Source organism: Myotis yumanensis, unplaced genomic scaffold (assembly GCF_028538775.1).
Source record: "Myotis yumanensis isolate MYYU_CA2020_CCGP unplaced genomic scaffold, mMyoYum1.0.hap1 SCAF_2, whole genome shotgun sequence".
NCBI lineage: Eukaryota > Metazoa > Chordata > Mammalia > Chiroptera > Vespertilionidae > Myotis > Myotis yumanensis.
Window position 1 is genome coordinate 136,750,139 of NW_027223753.1, and position 16,246 is coordinate 136,766,384.

Below are 16,246 nucleotides of genomic sequence, written 5' to 3' on the forward strand. Positions count from 1 at the left end.
CGTCTTCCCTGTCAGCGCAGTTCTGTCCTCCTTCCACTTCCTCTTCACCCCACGCCTGGCTCCAGCCATTGCCCAGATTCGAGTGCCCAGACTTGCAGTCTCCACGTTAGACTTTTCCCTCAACTCCAGATCAGAGGTCCAGGTTTGCTGAGTATCTCAGTTAAGATTACCCGCCTCTGTCTCAACATTGAAACATTCACTTCAAGTGAAGTTCTTAGCTCTGAGCATCTTTCCCCTCCAGGTCTCCTTATCTGTGACTAGTTATCCCACCCTGTCCCCACCACATCTCTTCCCTCTTCTCACTCCTTTCCCTCACCCATTCCCTTTGTCTATCATGTCTCTCTTCTCACTGGGATGGTTTTCCTAGCCGTCCTTATTCACCAGTCCTGACCTTCCATGCCCGCCGCCCCCATGGCAGGTCTGGCTCTCTGCCTTGACCTGAGAGACGGCCTGTGTACTGCTATTTTTACATCATTCTCTCTTTCCTTTTTTTTCTTAATATATTTTTACTAGAGGCCCAGTCCTTGAAATTTGTGCACTGAGGGGGGGGGGGGGGTTGGTCTCTCAGCCCACCCTGCACCCTCTCACAGTCAGGGACCCTTGGGGGATGTCCGCCTGCTGGCTTAGGCCTGATCCCCCTGGAGGTCAGGCTTAAGCCGGCGGGCGGACATCCCTCTTGCAATCCGGGATCCTTCACTCCTTACTGCTCGGTGGCTTGCTGTTCCTTAGCGCTGCTGCTCCTTAGCACTGCTGCGGAGGCAGGAGAGGCTTCTACCACCACCACTGCACTCGCCAGCTATGAGCCTGGCTTCTGGCTGAGCAGCGCTCCCCCTGTGGGAAGGCACTGACCACCAGGGGGCAGCTCCTCCTGCAATGAGTGTCTGCACTCTGGTGGTCAGTGCACATCATAGCAACCAGTAGTTCTGGTCATTCCACCATAACAGTCACTTAGGCTTTTATTATATAGATTGATTTCAGAGAGGAAGGGAGAGAAAGAGAGAAAGAGATAGAAACATGAATGGTGAGAATCATTGATCGGCTGCCTCCTGCACATCACACACTGGGGATCAAGCCCTCAACCCGGATATGTCTATGACCAGAAATCAAACCAGGACCTCCTGGTTCATAGGTTGATGCCACGCCTGCCAGGCAGTTCTTTTCTTCACTCATGTTGCCAGATACAGTTCCTGAAGGCCACTTATTTAAAAGTAGTCACAAACACACATATATATGAAAACATATGCATAATAATTACCAGTGTAAATTTTTGAATAAACAATATATTCCCATGGTTTAAAACCCAAAAAGTAACAAAAGGCATGCAGTAAAAAACTTGGCTCCTACTTGTGCCCTGTATCTTCTCAGATCCTATCCTACTAAAGGGTAGTCATGGTTAGTTTTATATTTTTTTAAGAACATTTTTAATATACATACAAGTACACAAACGGGGGCAAAAGTAGGTTTACACTTATGAGTATACAACTTGTATTATTAATTATATTATTTTCCATATGAGCCTACTTTTGCACCACCTTGTGTACATGTGTATAAGTTTTCCCTTTTTATCATCATGATAACATAAGAAGTATGCTATTTTACACTATTCTTTTTTTAAGATTTTTTAATTGATTTTTTAGAGAGGAAGGAGAGGGAGAGAGAGAGAAGCATTGATCTGCTGTCTCCTGCACTCCCCCTACTGAGGATCAAGCCTGCAACCCAGGCATGTGTCCTGACTGGGAGTCAAACCAGCAACTTTTTGGTGCACGGGACAACACCCAACCAACCAACTGAGCCACACAGGGCTACACTATTCTTCACTTAGTATTTGCTTCTAAAAAATCAATCTTATAGCCCTAGCTGGTTTAGCTCAGTGGATAGAGCGTCAGCCTGCAGACCAAAGGGTCCCAGGTTCAATTCCAATCAAGGGCACAATCCTGGGTTGCGGGTTCGATCCCCAGTTGGAGGTGTGGAGGAAGCAGCCAATCAATGATTCTCTCTCACCATTGATGTTTGTATCTCTCTCTTCCTCTCCTGTCCTCTCTGAAATCAATAAAATTATATTTTAAAAAAATAAAAACTTATTTGATATTTCATAAAGATCTCATTTGTATAGCTATATAGAATTCCTCTGTGAATGTATTATAATTTATTTCACCAGTCCTCTCTTGATGAACATTTAACTCATTCCCCATCCTTTGCTATTCCTAACACTTTTGCAAGGAAGAACACATTTAGAATTCATTTTGCTCTTGTGCAAGTATATGTGCAGGTCAGCTGTGAGTCAGTTCTTTGCTGACCTTGCTCAGTGCCTGCTGCTGGTGCTTCACTTCTCATGTACCAAGTTACAGATCCTCAGCCCAGTCCTAGTCCCCAGTCCTCAGGCCTTCGAGGACTCCCCACTGCAGCGGTTCTGTCTCCACCTGTCAGTATCGGAAGAGAATCATGCAGCTCAGTGGTCAGTGGCAAGCAGTGGGAGCAGGTGACACTGTGGCCTGTTGGACTCTAATCTAGCTAAACAGCTCGACTTGCTCTTCCCCCAGCACACCCCAAGCAGTTTTTTTTTTCTTTTTTAAAGAATAGTTTGATTTTTTACAGAGAGAGGAAGGGAGAAGAGAGAAACATTGATGGGAGAGCATAATGTCGATTGGCTGCTTCCTGCATGTTCCCCTACTGGGGATCGAGTCTGAAACCTGGGCATGTGTCCTGCCTAGGAATGGAACCAGCAACCTCTGGGTTCATGGGAAGACACCCGACCAACTGAGCCACCTCGCCAGAGCACACCCCAAGCAGTTTCTGTCTCCCTCCCTTCACACAGAGTGCCCTCCCTCTCCTCTGTCCTGGCCCCTCCAGATTCATTGCACCCTATAGCCTGAGCTCACACGCTACCACATCCATGAAACTGCCTTGATTCCTACTCCTTTCTGCTAAAAATGTTCTAGCCTTCCACCGAGTGCTCTCACAGGCCACCTCCTGTCCTCCCCTGAATTAGGTTACAGAACCTGAGTTGTCCTAAGTTAGCTGCTAGTTAGTAATGCCTGGAACACAAGGATGGTGCCTTGCTTTGATTTCTTGTTTGTTTTTGTTTTTCCTTATTATGGGTCAATTCCCTTTATTTCTCTTCATCAAAATTTATTTTTTTTCTCAAAGGTAGAAAGGATCCTGTCCCTGCATGGGAAACGCCTGGGCTGGGGATGGTCCCTTTACCCACTCAGGTTTCCTTATTGCAACAAGGAGTGCTGGGAGTGCCGACAGCGCCTGCACAAAGCCCCGTAGCATATCTTTCTCAGGGCTTCCTGCCAAGTCGCCAGTTGTCCATATGTGGAACAGGCCTGTTAACTTATTTTTCATTATTTTTTTACTTAATTTCCTGTTTATTTTTTGTCCCTTATCCTCTCCCTTTTGGCCACCATCAGCTTGTTCTCTATATCTATAGGTCTGTTTCTCTTTTTTTATTGTCCTTTATTTTGTTTTTTATATTCCACATATAAGTGGATCATATGGTATTTATTCTCTATCTGATACATACTTCATTTGGTATAATATTCTCTAAGTCCATTCACATTATTGCAGATAGCAAGATTTCATTACTTTTTATTGCTGAAAAACATTCCTGTGTGTGTGTGTGAGAGAGAGAGAGAGAGAGAGAGATCACTTCCTCTTTATTTGTGCATCTATTGATGGATATCTGGGTGGCATCCATATCTTGGATAGTAGCGCTGCAATGAACATAGGGCTGCATATGTCTCTTTTCCAACTAGTGTTTTTGTTTTCATCAGATACATGCCCAGAAGTGGAATTACTGAGTTGTATGGCAGGTCTATTATATATATTTTTTTAATTGATTTTTTACAGAGAGGAACGGAGAAGGATAGAGAGTTAGAAACGTCAATGAGAGAGAAGCATCGATCAGCTGCCTCCTGCACAGCCCCTACTGGGGATGTGCCTGCAACCAAGGTACATGCCTTTGACTAGAATCAAACCTGGGACCCTTCAGTCCTCAGGCCGACGCTCTCTCCACTGAGCCAAACCGGTTAGGGCATGGCAGGCCTATTTTTAAGTGTTTGAGCAATCTCCAGACTTTTCCATTAGTGGCTATACTAATTTACAATCCTACCAACAGTGTACAAGGGTTCCCTTTTCTCCACGTCCTTGCCAGGGCTTGGCCTAAGGTTTCAAAAATTTGAAAAACAAAAGAATTAATTTGCCTTAATAAATAAATGTTGAACACACTCCACACACAAAAAAAATAGAGAAAAACATTTTTGACTCACAAGAGACTTTAAAATATTTACCACAAAATAGACCTTAATTACTTTGATTTCTCATCCCCCAAAAGTCTCCTAGGATAGTGTCTTGAATGGAAAAGAGCAATGTTGATGCTGTTCTTGTCTAACATGAAGATTTGGGAGACACTTTCAGTGCAGAAGTCACTCCTGTCCCTGTGCATGTGGGTTGTTATCACTAAATTAAAAATGCCTCCTTCTCCCTCCTAGGAATGTTTTTAAGAACCTAGAGCCATAAAGTCTGTGTTCTTAGTGGCTGCTCCTGTGCCTCCTGAGGAAGGAGGGTGCCATTCTGTTCCATGTTTATTCTGTTGCCAGCTAAAAGCATTGGCAGGATCAAAATGTCCAAATTATAGCATAACCAGCCCTTAACATGTGATTGGAAGCAGGTGTCCATTTTTATTATGAAACTAGAGGCCCGGTGCATGAAATTCATGCACAGAGGGCGGCTTCCCTCAGCCCAGACTGCACCCACTCCAATCAGGGACCCCTCGGGGGATGTCCGACCGCTGGTTTAGGCCCCTGTGGGATGGGGCCTAAACCAGCAATCAGACACCCCTCTCACAATCCGGGACCACCAACTCCTAACCACTCATCTGCCTGCCTGCCTGATTGCCCCTAACCTCTCTGCCTGCCTGCCTAATCACCCCTAACTGCCTCTGCCTACCTGCCTGATTGCTCCTAACTGCCCTTCCCTGCTGGCCTGATCTCACCCCCAACTGCCCTTCCCTGCCAGCCTGATCTCATCCCTAACTTCTCTCCCCTGCTGGCCTGATCTCGCTCCCAACTGCCCTCCTCTGCCAGCCGATTTGGTTCTGATTGGTCAGTTTCTATGCCAGTCAGCATCAAAAGCTCCGCCTCCTAGGCAGCCATTGGCTCTTCAAAGTTGACCCAGATTTGGTTCTGATTGGTCGGTTTCTATGCCAGTCAGCATCAAAAGCTCCACCTCCTAGACAGTCATTGACTCCTCACAGTTGACCCAGATTTGGTTCTGATTGGTCGGTCTCTATGCCAGTCAGCATCTCTGGGCTTATCAATGGGACCTGATCAGAAAGGCGGGGCTGATCAGCAGCCCCAGTGGAGGCCTAGAGAGAAGTGGAGGCCCAACTGTTGGCCAGGCCAGGAGAGAACGAGAGGCAAGTTCTGATCAATGGCTGCCACAGAGGCTACGGATCAGACCCTGCCTCTCTCTCTGCAGGCCTCTCTTTGGGCCTGATCCGCAGCTCCCTAGGCAGTCAGTGCTGGGTCAGGGCACCACAGCGGCCCCAGTCAGTGCTGGGTCACCACGGCAACCCAGGACTGAATTCTGGTGTTTGGTCAAGCTTTCGGTTGTTACTACCCTGGCTCTTTATTATATAGATTAAGATTGTTTTCTGAAACATCAATTTTAACTTTAGGTTCCGTTGATTTTTATTTATTAGAATTAATCTCGCCAGTGCAGGTCTGGCTAGAACATCTTTAGAGGGTAGAGCAGAAAACTCTAAGAAGTGGGGAGCTGGGTCCCTGCGCTTGCTGATGTTCCCTTCTTCTTGTCGACAGGTCTTTGAGGAGCCCTCCCTCAGCCTCTTCGCTCTGGAGCACTGTGAGGGCAGAGAGCTGCACCTTGAAGAGGCCGTGAACTCGGTTCTGAACAAGGACCTGCACTTCTACACCCAGTCCGTGTGGATAAAAAGTGGACAGTAAGTACTGGAGGAGGCCTCGGCCTGCTTCCGCCACTGCGTGGGACAGAGAGCGGTGCCTTTTATTCCCACTCTGCTGCTGTGTTGGATCTGACACGCTCCTCCTCATCTTCTCTCTCAAGTAATCACAGTAGTTTCTGTTCATGGAGGAGACAGTGGGCCAGGCCTTCTGGGCAGAGTCTTTGGGAAGGAAGGGCTGCCATGTGCTCAGCGCTCATGTCACAGGGCAGGTCCATCAGATGACTGCAACCATCGAGCCCATGTTCCTTTCAGAGGAAATTTAATTAAACAGCAGCTTGGTGCAGGCCACTGGCTGCTTAAGACAAGTGGCCACTTATTTGTAAGACGAATGGTGTTCCCCGTGTTTTGATTTGACATTTCCTTCCTCCTAAAGCTGTTTGCTCCAGGGCAGTTATTTCCTGCTCAGTCCCTTGGTTTGACTGAGCCTGCCTCCCAGCATTGCTGCCCTCCTCCTGCCCTCCCTCTGCCCTCCTCCTGTCCTCCTCCTCCTCTTACCCTTCTGCTCTCCTCCTCCTCCCGCCCTCCTTCTACCCTCCTCCTACCCTCCTCCCGCCCTCCTCCTACCCTCCCTCTGCCCTCCTCCTGTCCTCCTCCTGTCCTACTCCTCTTACTACCCTTCTGCTCTCCTCCTCCTCCCGCCCTCCTTCTACCCTCCTCCTACCCTCCTCCCGCCCTCCTCCTACCCTCCCTCTGCCCTCCTCCTGTCCTCCTCCTGTCCTACTCCTCTTACTACCCTTCTGCTCTCCTCCTCCTCCCGCCCTCCTCCTACCCTCCTCCTACCCTCCTCCTGCCCTCCTCCTGCCCTCCTCCTCCTCCTGCCCTCCCTCTGCCCTGCTCCTGCCCTCCTCCTGCACAGCTGGTGTTGGGAACCAAATGTCCACTAAGGGAACACACAGCCCTCAGTGATTAATGTGAAGAGGACTGTTTTTATTTCTTGTGACTTTTAAATTTTGTAATAATCAATTCTTTATATTTAAATATCTGGGGGTTGCCAAAACTGGTTTGGCTGGGTGGATAGAGCATCGGCCTGCGGACTGAAGGGTCCCAGGCTCGATTCCGGTCAAGGGCATATACCTTGGTTGCGGGTACATCCCCAGTAGGAGGTGTGCAGGAGGCAGCTGGTCGATGTTTCTCTCATCGATGTTTCTAACTCTATCCCTCTCCCTTCCTCTCTGTAAAAAGTCAATAAAAATATATTTTAAAAAATACATAAATAAAATAAATAAATAAATATCTGGAGGTAATGAAAGAGAAAAAAACCAAGAATATAAATTGATTTGAAAATTAAGTCAACTGTTATAAATAAACGGCTTTTGCATTATTCACATGTAATAGCAGTTTATAATTTTCTGCAAAGCATTTCACATGGTTTGGTGTTCATTAAACATAAATTAATTTACTCTGAGTATAATAACCCCCATATTATATTCCAGTACATTATTTAACACTTAACTCTAAACTGAATTCCATATCCCTGATTACCATACCTTTCACAGCATTTTTATACATTTCTTTTCTTTACATTCCTAAGTGGAACTGGTATTTATTGACTCATCTCAGAAGACTTGGCACTGTCTCATTTCATTCATTTGTAGAGAACTGGTGCCATTTTCCCTTGACCTTCTTATTTCTTTTCTTTTATTGTCCACCTACTCTCACTGTTCAGGACTCTGTAAGAGATGGGTACACAGCATAAGGAATAGGAAAGGCTGTCTGAAAGGTTTCCTAGGCTACAGATGGCTTATGGAATACTGCGTCGTGCACAGCCAGCTACCTACTCTCAGTGGCAGGTTTTGTTTAGGGGGTGTTTTTTTTAGTTTTTTGTTGTTGTTGTTAATCCTCACCCAAGGATATTTTTTCCATTGACTTTTAGAGAGAGTGAAAGGGAGGAAGAGGGGGAGAGAGAGAGAGAGAGAGAGAGAGAGAAACATCAATGTGAGAGAGACACATCAGTCAGTTGTCTCCTGCACCTGTGATTGAACCTGCAACCCAATTACATGCCTTTGAGTGGGAATCAAATCCAGGACCCTTCAGTGTGCGGGCTGATGCTCTAACTACTGAGCATACCGTCTAGGACAAGTTTTTAGTTTTGTTTAATCCCCATATTATTCCGTATCTCTGATCTGTGATGGTAATGAGGGCCATGCTTTAGTGCACCATCCGTCACAGCTTTTCAACTGTGCAATTCATTTAGATTGATATATAATGAGATAGTTTACTAAAATCTTACCAAGGGCCCAGCCTGTGTGGCTCAATGGTTGAGCATTGAGGAGGTCACAGTTCGATTCCCTGTCAGGGCACATGCCTGGGTTGTGGGCATGATCCCCAGTGTGGGGCGTGCAGGAGGCAGCCCATCAATGATTCTCTCTCATCACTGATGTTTCAGTCCCTCTCCCTTTCTCTCTCTGAAATCCATAAAAATATTTTTTTAAATGTTATGGAAAATGACTTTGTATTCATTCCCAAAGGAACACTGAATTTTGGAGCTGGAGGGGACCGTGTTTGGAAGCGGAGAAACCAGAGTCCTAACAAATCCAAATCTTCTGAGCCCCTGTCCAGTGGGCTTTTTCCTGATCATTGCTGCTTTTTCTGTTAAAAAATAGAATTACATAGTTTTTCTTTAAAATATCTACAAAGCCAGATGTTACAGAAGGAACCCTAGCTGGTGTAATGTAGGGACTGCCTTTTGTTTTGAAGTCCCTCACTCTTTCTTTCCTGCTCTCATATAGGTGGATAGCTTATGAAGGATCCAATTTCCTAGGAAGACAAATCCTACTCGAACCCAATGAGATCCAAAATTGGACGGCATTCAGCGGGTGGAAAACCATTGGTTCCCTCCGTCCTATGAAGCAGGTAAGGAGAAAAGAACCACGCCATCCAAAATAGCTCCATTTTCTAGTAGAAGTGGCATAAACCACACCAGCATCTGAAATAATGACCATTTCACTTAGGTTGCCATTTATGTAGCAGGGCGAGTGGATTCGGGAATACTGTAGATTTTAACCAGTTCATAAAATTCTGTCTACGGTCAATATTGGATTGTAGCTTTCAGTCCAAAGTCTTAGTGACCATGTTTCCATTTCATAGAAAATGAAGGAATTATAAGCTCTGCAGCAGGCAAATGGAACGAGAATGAACTCTGAGACTGCACTTGTTTTACTCTCTAAGTATTTGGATTTTCCCCCCACTTATAGAATACCCGGATGAGTCCTGGCAATTTAATTCAAGTCACATCTACTGCACTAGTGCTTGTCAGTCTTCTGCTCAGAAGCTTCCCCCTGCACTGAGAGTGACCCACTCTCCCCTGTGGCCCGAGGGGCCTAGCTCCGCTGCCTCTCCAGTCTCCCGGCTCACGGTCTCCTCTTCACTCTCATGGTGTGCCCCACGCTCCAGCATCCAGCTGTCCCACTCAGCTCCAGGCACAGGTTTGCCTCTCTCAGGTTCTCCTTCATTGGTTGCCTGGCTGCCTCTTACTCACCTCTCTAAAGTCAGCTTGCCTGCCAGGTCCTCAGAGATGCCTCTGTCGCCCTCTCTCCCAACCTAAGCCGGATCCTAAAGACCTGGTTCTCCTCCAAGCCCCTGCATGCGGTTTGTAACCGTGTAGTTACGGTCGGAGTGGTGCTCTCACTCTGTTGCAGCCTGTGGAGGCTTTTTGCACTGCCCCAGTGCCTGTCACAATGTAGGAGCTCAGGGACTTATTTAATGAAGGAATGAAAGTGAAAATGGATGCATGAACGTTTGACATTATGTAAAGAATTGTGGAGGATGAAGGATAGATATGACTTCTGCCTTTGTAGAGCTTCATTTTGAGGGGTAAAATATCCAGCTCAAAATCTATAATAATAAAAGGGTAATATGCTAATTAGACCAGACATCCTTCCTGACGAAGCCGGAGCTGGAGGGGCGCCAGCCAGGGTGCCTGCAGGAAGCCAGTGCCGGCAGCCAGGGGAAGGAAGGCCTACTCTTGCACAAATTTTCATGCATCGGGCCTCTAGTCCTATATAATAAAAGGCTAATATGCAAATTGTCCCCTCGACCAGGAGTTTGACCAGGGGGCGGGGCCAGCCAGCCAACCATCCACGGCCCCTACCCCCTGCCAGCCTGGCCCAATCAGCCATGATCAGGGTGGACTGGCAGGACCCCAACCATGCACAGATTCGTGCACCAGGCCTCTAGTAATAACATAAAATGCAAAATTGTGTGATCATCCAGAAGCCATAGGCAGTGCTGGTGCAGAGAAGGGCAGTGTGGACATATGTGGGAGTGTGGCAGGTTTCAGGAGCGTGGGGAACCACAGGCTGTTGGGTCAGATGGTCAGCAGGTATGCCATTTGTCCTTTTCTCTAACCCCTTAGAGGCTTTTCTTACCTGATTCCAACAACAGTTCTTTAAGGCAGGAGGTTTTTTTCCCCATTTTCTAGATGGAAAAATAAGGCCCAGGGAGATAAAGCAAATTGGCAAGAAGCATTCAAGTGTCAGAAGCAGGATTCGAACCAAATCGATTGTGCTCTAAAATCTGTGTTCTTAGGCACCCGCACTCTACTCTCCTTTAAAATGAGATCCGTGTTTACAGAGCATCACCCTATGTTCCAGGCACTGAGCTCAGCAGAACAGTTGACATAAGTGCTGAGGCTCTGAGGTTCAGGTCTGACACACTGTTAAGTAGCTGATGGCAAGTAAAAACCTGGCCTAATTGGCGCCCTGGCCAGCATGGCTCAGTGGTTGAGCATTAATCTATGAACCAGGAGGTCATGTTTTAATTCCTGGTCAAGCAAGGCACATGCCCGGGTTGCAGGCTCAATAACCAGTAGGGGTTGTGCAGGAGGCAATCATTGATTCTCTCATCATTGATGTTTTTATCTCTCTCTCCCTCTCTCTTTGTCTCTTTGTCCCTGAAATAAATATATATATATATATATATATACACACACACACATATATATATATATAATTTTTTTTAAACTGACCTAACACACGCACATGCACACACCTTCATTCCCACCACTCTGGTTCCGCTGGTTCAGATCATAGCCCTGTCACCTGTAAGCAATGTGACTTTGAGCTGGAATGTCACCTCATCTCTTAGCAGCTAGGACTCCTCACTGGTGAGACGGTGACCACAGTCCTTACTTCTCACTAACGTTGTGAGGATTAAATAAGATACATGAAGAACTTGACACAACTCCTGGCTTGTGTTGCTATAGTAACACGTTTATCTTGCAAGCACCATTCACATGGCCCTGGAGAGAATCAGAGATGCTCTTCTGAGAGATCCCGGACGTCAGTGGGCTCTCCTGGCACAGTATGTGGTACAGGGTTTCATGACCTTCACGTGCTTATTCTTCCCTCCTGGCCCATGGGACGATGGGTAATCGCATGGGAAAAAGCAAGGCAGACGTGGGGCCTCCGTGTAGTTTTTACCGGCCATTCAATAATATTTAATTCTGTGTTGTTAGAAACTCGAGAATATTTCCTTCGCTTCTGAAAGGTGATTCCTTGCTGGGGAAGGAGTCCCTGCCCATTGCTCAGGGCCCTGAGAATTAAAGATAACTGGAACAATAGCCTCTCACTTTACAGAGAAGCTTTTTGACAGTTAACATTATGTTATTCTTGCATTGTGCTTTAGGAAATACCTGATTCTTATTCTGGCTAAGAATTTAATTTCAAAATGATATTTTAACAGGGATTGTTTTTCCTGTTGTCCATTTAGGCCACAGCTTTGAAACCCAGCCAAGGAATTCTGGTTCTAAAACAGTACTGTAGGCCTTACTGTCCTTTTGGTAAGGCTGTTAGTACTGCTTTAATTCATATTCTTGCCTGGAAAGTTAGGAATAATTACAATGCGATTCTCTTTGAGGTTGGGAATTGGGAAGTCACTGAAGCACTTACAATGCGCATCAGTGTTTTACAGTCTAATTACAGAGGAGTCCGTACAAGTATGCAGTAAGGGTAATTAGTGCCTTGCTTGAGTTAATTGAATAAACCTGTGATGTTTGTTCCTAACATAATTGGAACTCTGTCCTCTGTGAAGGTCATGCCTGATTTCTTACATGTACAAGGTAAGGAAACTGTAATAAAGATATAATGAAGCCTCAAGAATTAATAATTGGCCCTAGCCGGTGTGGCTCAGTGGATAGAGTGTCGGCCTGCGGACTGAGGGGTCCCGGGTTCGATTCCAGTCAAGGGCACATACCTCGGTTGCATGCTTCTGGCCCTGGTCAGGGGGCATGCAGAAGGCAACCAATTGATGTGTCTGTCTCACATCGGTATTTCTCTCTGTCTCTCCCTCTCCCTTCCACTCTCTCTAAAAATCAATGGAAAAAATATCCTCGGGTGAAGATTAAAAAGCAGAATAATTGCAGTGGGAGACCAGGCTGGATTATAGAAATTTAAATATGTTACTGTCACATTACGAAAGTGGAAGTTATGGTATGAAACGTGTAAAACATTTTGCCAAGTAGGGGTCTTTTTCACCTGCTTTCAATGACCAGATAAAAATGTGTCTATTTACTTAAGTGTTCGAAGTGTCCGTTTCCTTAGAAAGGCTAAACTTGGCAGCAATTTACCAAAATTCCAGTGGCTTTGCACTGATTTATCACATATGTTGAGGTAGAATAGTCGTTGCTGGTCTTGCCGTGATACCTTGTTGCATCGACCTGGCACTTAGGTTTCTCAGCGAAAGTCCTCCCTTATTAGATAACAGACCACCTGTTAGTACTTAGCAAGGTTCTAACTGGGATGCAACACCTGACCCAGGGTCAGGGTGCTGGGTGTCCTCTGTGTTACCCCACGAAGACCGGAGGCCTAGGTTCCGGGACTGAAGACCAGCTTTGTGGAGCCTCAGTCGTGTGCTGTCCTTCCACCATCTCGCTGAGTCTCAGCACACTGGCGCCTCTGAGACTGCCGCTCACTCCCTGCCTAAGGGTAATGTGTGCTGTTCAGCACAGGCCTTAGGCTTAGAGCATCCTGGTGAGGGAGGGCTTGGGTGCAGACAGACCATGCTTCTCTACCTCCGTTTAACCATTCTGATAAAATTCAGGTCATAGTTATACTTTGTTAAAAGGTGGTTCTGGTTATTAATACTGACATAATAGAGTAGCTCAGAAAGCATTTAGTATTAAGTTTTTTTATTACCTATTGTCTAGCAGTGGTTCTCAATCTTCCTAATGCCACGACCCTTTAATACAGTTCCTCATGTTGTGGTGACCCCCAACCATAAAATTATTTTCGTTGCTACTTCATAACTGTAATTTTGCTACCGTTATGAATCGTAATGTAAATATCTGATATGCAGGATGTATTTTCATTGTTCGCGACCCACAGGTTGAGAACCGCTGCTTTAGAGGCTAGTCCTAGATTTAATATTTTAAAACTGTCTATATTCCACATCCAGGGGATGAAGTCCTTTGTTTTTTAATAAACAGTGTAAAGGTCAACAAAGTGTAAATGAAAACGAGGAGATTACGACAGCTCCTAGGGTGCTCAGCCACCTGGGTCTTTAAGACCTCCCACAGCAGTCACTTGGCACTCAATCACAGCTCAGGACAGAGTGTCTGATGGTTGCACGAAGCTGCTGCGAGGTCCTCTTAGGGAGAACCTGGCCTATTCCTACTCCTCTGCCTCCCCAGACAGTAGAGCGTAGCAGCTATTAAATTAAGCTTGTCAAGTCCCTAATTCCACCCCCGTGCCACACGGAATTCTAGAGAATGAAAGTATTACCTTTACTCTTATAAAGGACATTTTTCAGAAAAATATAATAGAGATTGTAAGTTGGAGCTTTGTGCTCAGTGGTGTAAGGATTTGCTAATAGGAAATATTAATTTATATATATTTGCTAAAGCAGTGGTCGGCAAACTGTGGCCCCTTGAGTGTGGCTCTTCCACAAAATACCACGTGCGGGCGCACACGTACAGTGCGATTGGAACTTCGTGGCCACACTCAAGGGGCCAAAGAGCCGCATGTGGCTGGCGAGACGCAGTTTGCCGACCACTGTGCTAAAGGGACTGAGTGAAACTGACAGGAACACGCTAAATCCCATCACCTCTCCCCCCCTTCTAAGCCTCCCCTTGGGAAGGACTGATCTCCACATTCAACAGGTTTTTCCTAAATGCCTGTTTCTCCCCGTCGCAGCCTGCAGTGTACATCAGGATCAAGAACCGGGCCCAGAAGGAGTACCTGACGGCCACTGGAAATGCCGCTGACGCCCGGGCGAACTCTGTGTGCACCGCCCCCTACAGCGGGAAGAACACGCAGGTCTGGCACTACTGCCGAGGACTCTTCAAATCCAAGGTAACCAGCGCTCATACCAGGCCCTGCTGTTGGGTTTGGGCTTGTTCTTTTGGAAACCAGAATCTTGTCAAATCAAAAAGCATCAAAAAATAACAGAACTTCCTAGAAAGAGTTTGTCCCTAATTATATAAATACTGGTGTTGATACATGAAAGTGACTGGACTTTATTTTAAAGTAAAATCTAAGATCACACACTGTGATCTAAATGGTTCTTTAGAACCAATGGTGACAGTCACTGGGTCCAGGTTGGGCAGTGTGCTTCTCAGGTGAGGTGCTCCTTTAAAGCCCAGATGGAACTGGCTGCCTTTGGGATTCCAAACCGGGTGGTGCCTTCTCATTTTCAAAATGAAGTAGCTAGAGAAGAGAGAAGCTGTCACTGGGGAAAGCCTAGGAAATAAAATCCGGGTTTCTGTTTCTCTGAGACCCCTCCGTGTCTGATGCTGTGGGGAATAAAAGTTTTAGAACGTCGGTGGCTTGTCTACTTTTATCTCATCCTTCACCCAAAATGAAAAGTATTAAGAAAACTAAGTTCTTTGAGCTAATACTTGTAAGCTAGCAGGGACTTAACATGTAATTCTAGTCCAACAAACATTTATTGAACATCTGTTGTCAGATGTAGGCATCTTTTTAGAAACAAGTACCTCTATTTCAGGTTTATTTCTATACCATTTCCTCCCCTCAGCAATAACGAAGCTTTTGGGGAGCTTACTGAAGTGATGATTATGCTGCGTACAGTATTCTTTTCAGAGGGGACATGGTCGCTCACTGTCTGTGACTTGTTCACATGGAGGAAGGGGCCCGGCGTGTGCTCGCCCTCTCGGGAGCACACCGCCCTCCCAGGCCTTTCCCTCTTCTAAGCCCCAGGGCCCTTCTTTGCTTCTGTAACTTGTTCCCTGAGCCTGAACAGCCCAGCTGGCTCCCTTCCACTACCTCTGTAACTTGCTAAATAAATTTTCTCTTTAAGTTTGAAAAGAAAAAAAGAAAAGGGACCCAATTCAAGGTATTTTAGCAAACACAGTGCTACCCATGCATTTCTTAACCCTGTAGGACAGCGACACCTGCCTGGATGTGATTGGCGGCCGGGACACGCCCGGAGCTAGAGTAGCCCTGTGGGCGGAACATGGGCAACTGAGGCAGAAGTGGAGGCTGAACAGAAACGGCACCATCAGCTCCTATCTCAGCGACCAGCTTGTCCTCGATGTGAAAGGTGGGCCTGTAGGGAAACCCCGTGAGTCATGTTTCTGGATTCCATTTTAAGTTAGACCTCTTCCCTCTCCTGGGTAAAGAAAATCACTATGTATAAGAGAGAGATGAAGTCATTTTAAATTATGTTTGGAAAAAGTTAAGATTTGCTGTTTTAACAAACAAAACCATTAGCCACGTGGATCAAGCAGGAGAAGCCTAAGGACACCACCTGAGGCCTCTGCTCATTGATGCAGCTACAAACTTACACTTGTCATGTGGGAATCTTTAGAACATTTTTACATTTGAATATCAAACCATAAAATATAATGTTTCTTAGAAAGAAACATCTCTAACTTTTTGCTGTAAATTGCTTTAGTCCAGTGGTTCTCAACCTTGGCTGCACATTAGAATCACCTGGGAATCTTTTTAAAATCCTGATTTCGGGATGAGGCCCAGAAATCAGGATTTTAAAAAGATTCCCAGGTGATTCTAATGTGCAGCCAAGGTTGAGAACCACTGTTCTAATCCTTAAAAGCCCTCAGCTGAAACCTATGGGAAGTATTTAACCTTGTTTTTTCATCCAGCAAGGTCAGGGCTGCTGCTGCACTGGGTTAGTGGTAGCCACTGTTGATGTAGAAACAGAACAGTGCCTGGCACTCAGCCAGAGTCTCGAGCACCTGGTTCTCAGGCTCCGGGCGGGGCGGGGCACACCTCCCGTGCATCACCTGTTACAGCTCTCATGATGAGATGAAGAATAGCTCAGCCGGTGTAAACTCAGTTTCCCATTTCA

General features: G+C 46.0%; 1 protein-coding gene across 2 annotated transcripts in view; it reads left to right on the forward strand.

The window, feature by feature from the left end:
* Window positions 1–16,246, forward strand: part of CRYBG3 (crystallin beta-gamma domain containing 3) — a 148,842-nt gene that overhangs the window by 130,766 nt on the left and 1,830 nt on the right. The window contains exons 18-21 of one of the 2 annotated variants that reach the window (XM_070406050.1): window positions 5,823–5,962; window positions 8,713–8,836; window positions 14,113–14,271; window positions 15,319–15,478. In XM_070406050.1, the coding sequence (XP_070262151.1) occupies window positions 5,823–5,962; window positions 8,713–8,836; window positions 14,113–14,271; window positions 15,319–15,478 (583 nt within the window). Of the gene's footprint in view, window positions 1–5,822; window positions 5,963–8,712; window positions 8,837–9,177; window positions 9,369–14,112; window positions 14,272–15,318; window positions 15,479–16,246 lie in introns of those variants that run through there. The other variant, XM_070406052.1, reaches the window with a different exon arrangement.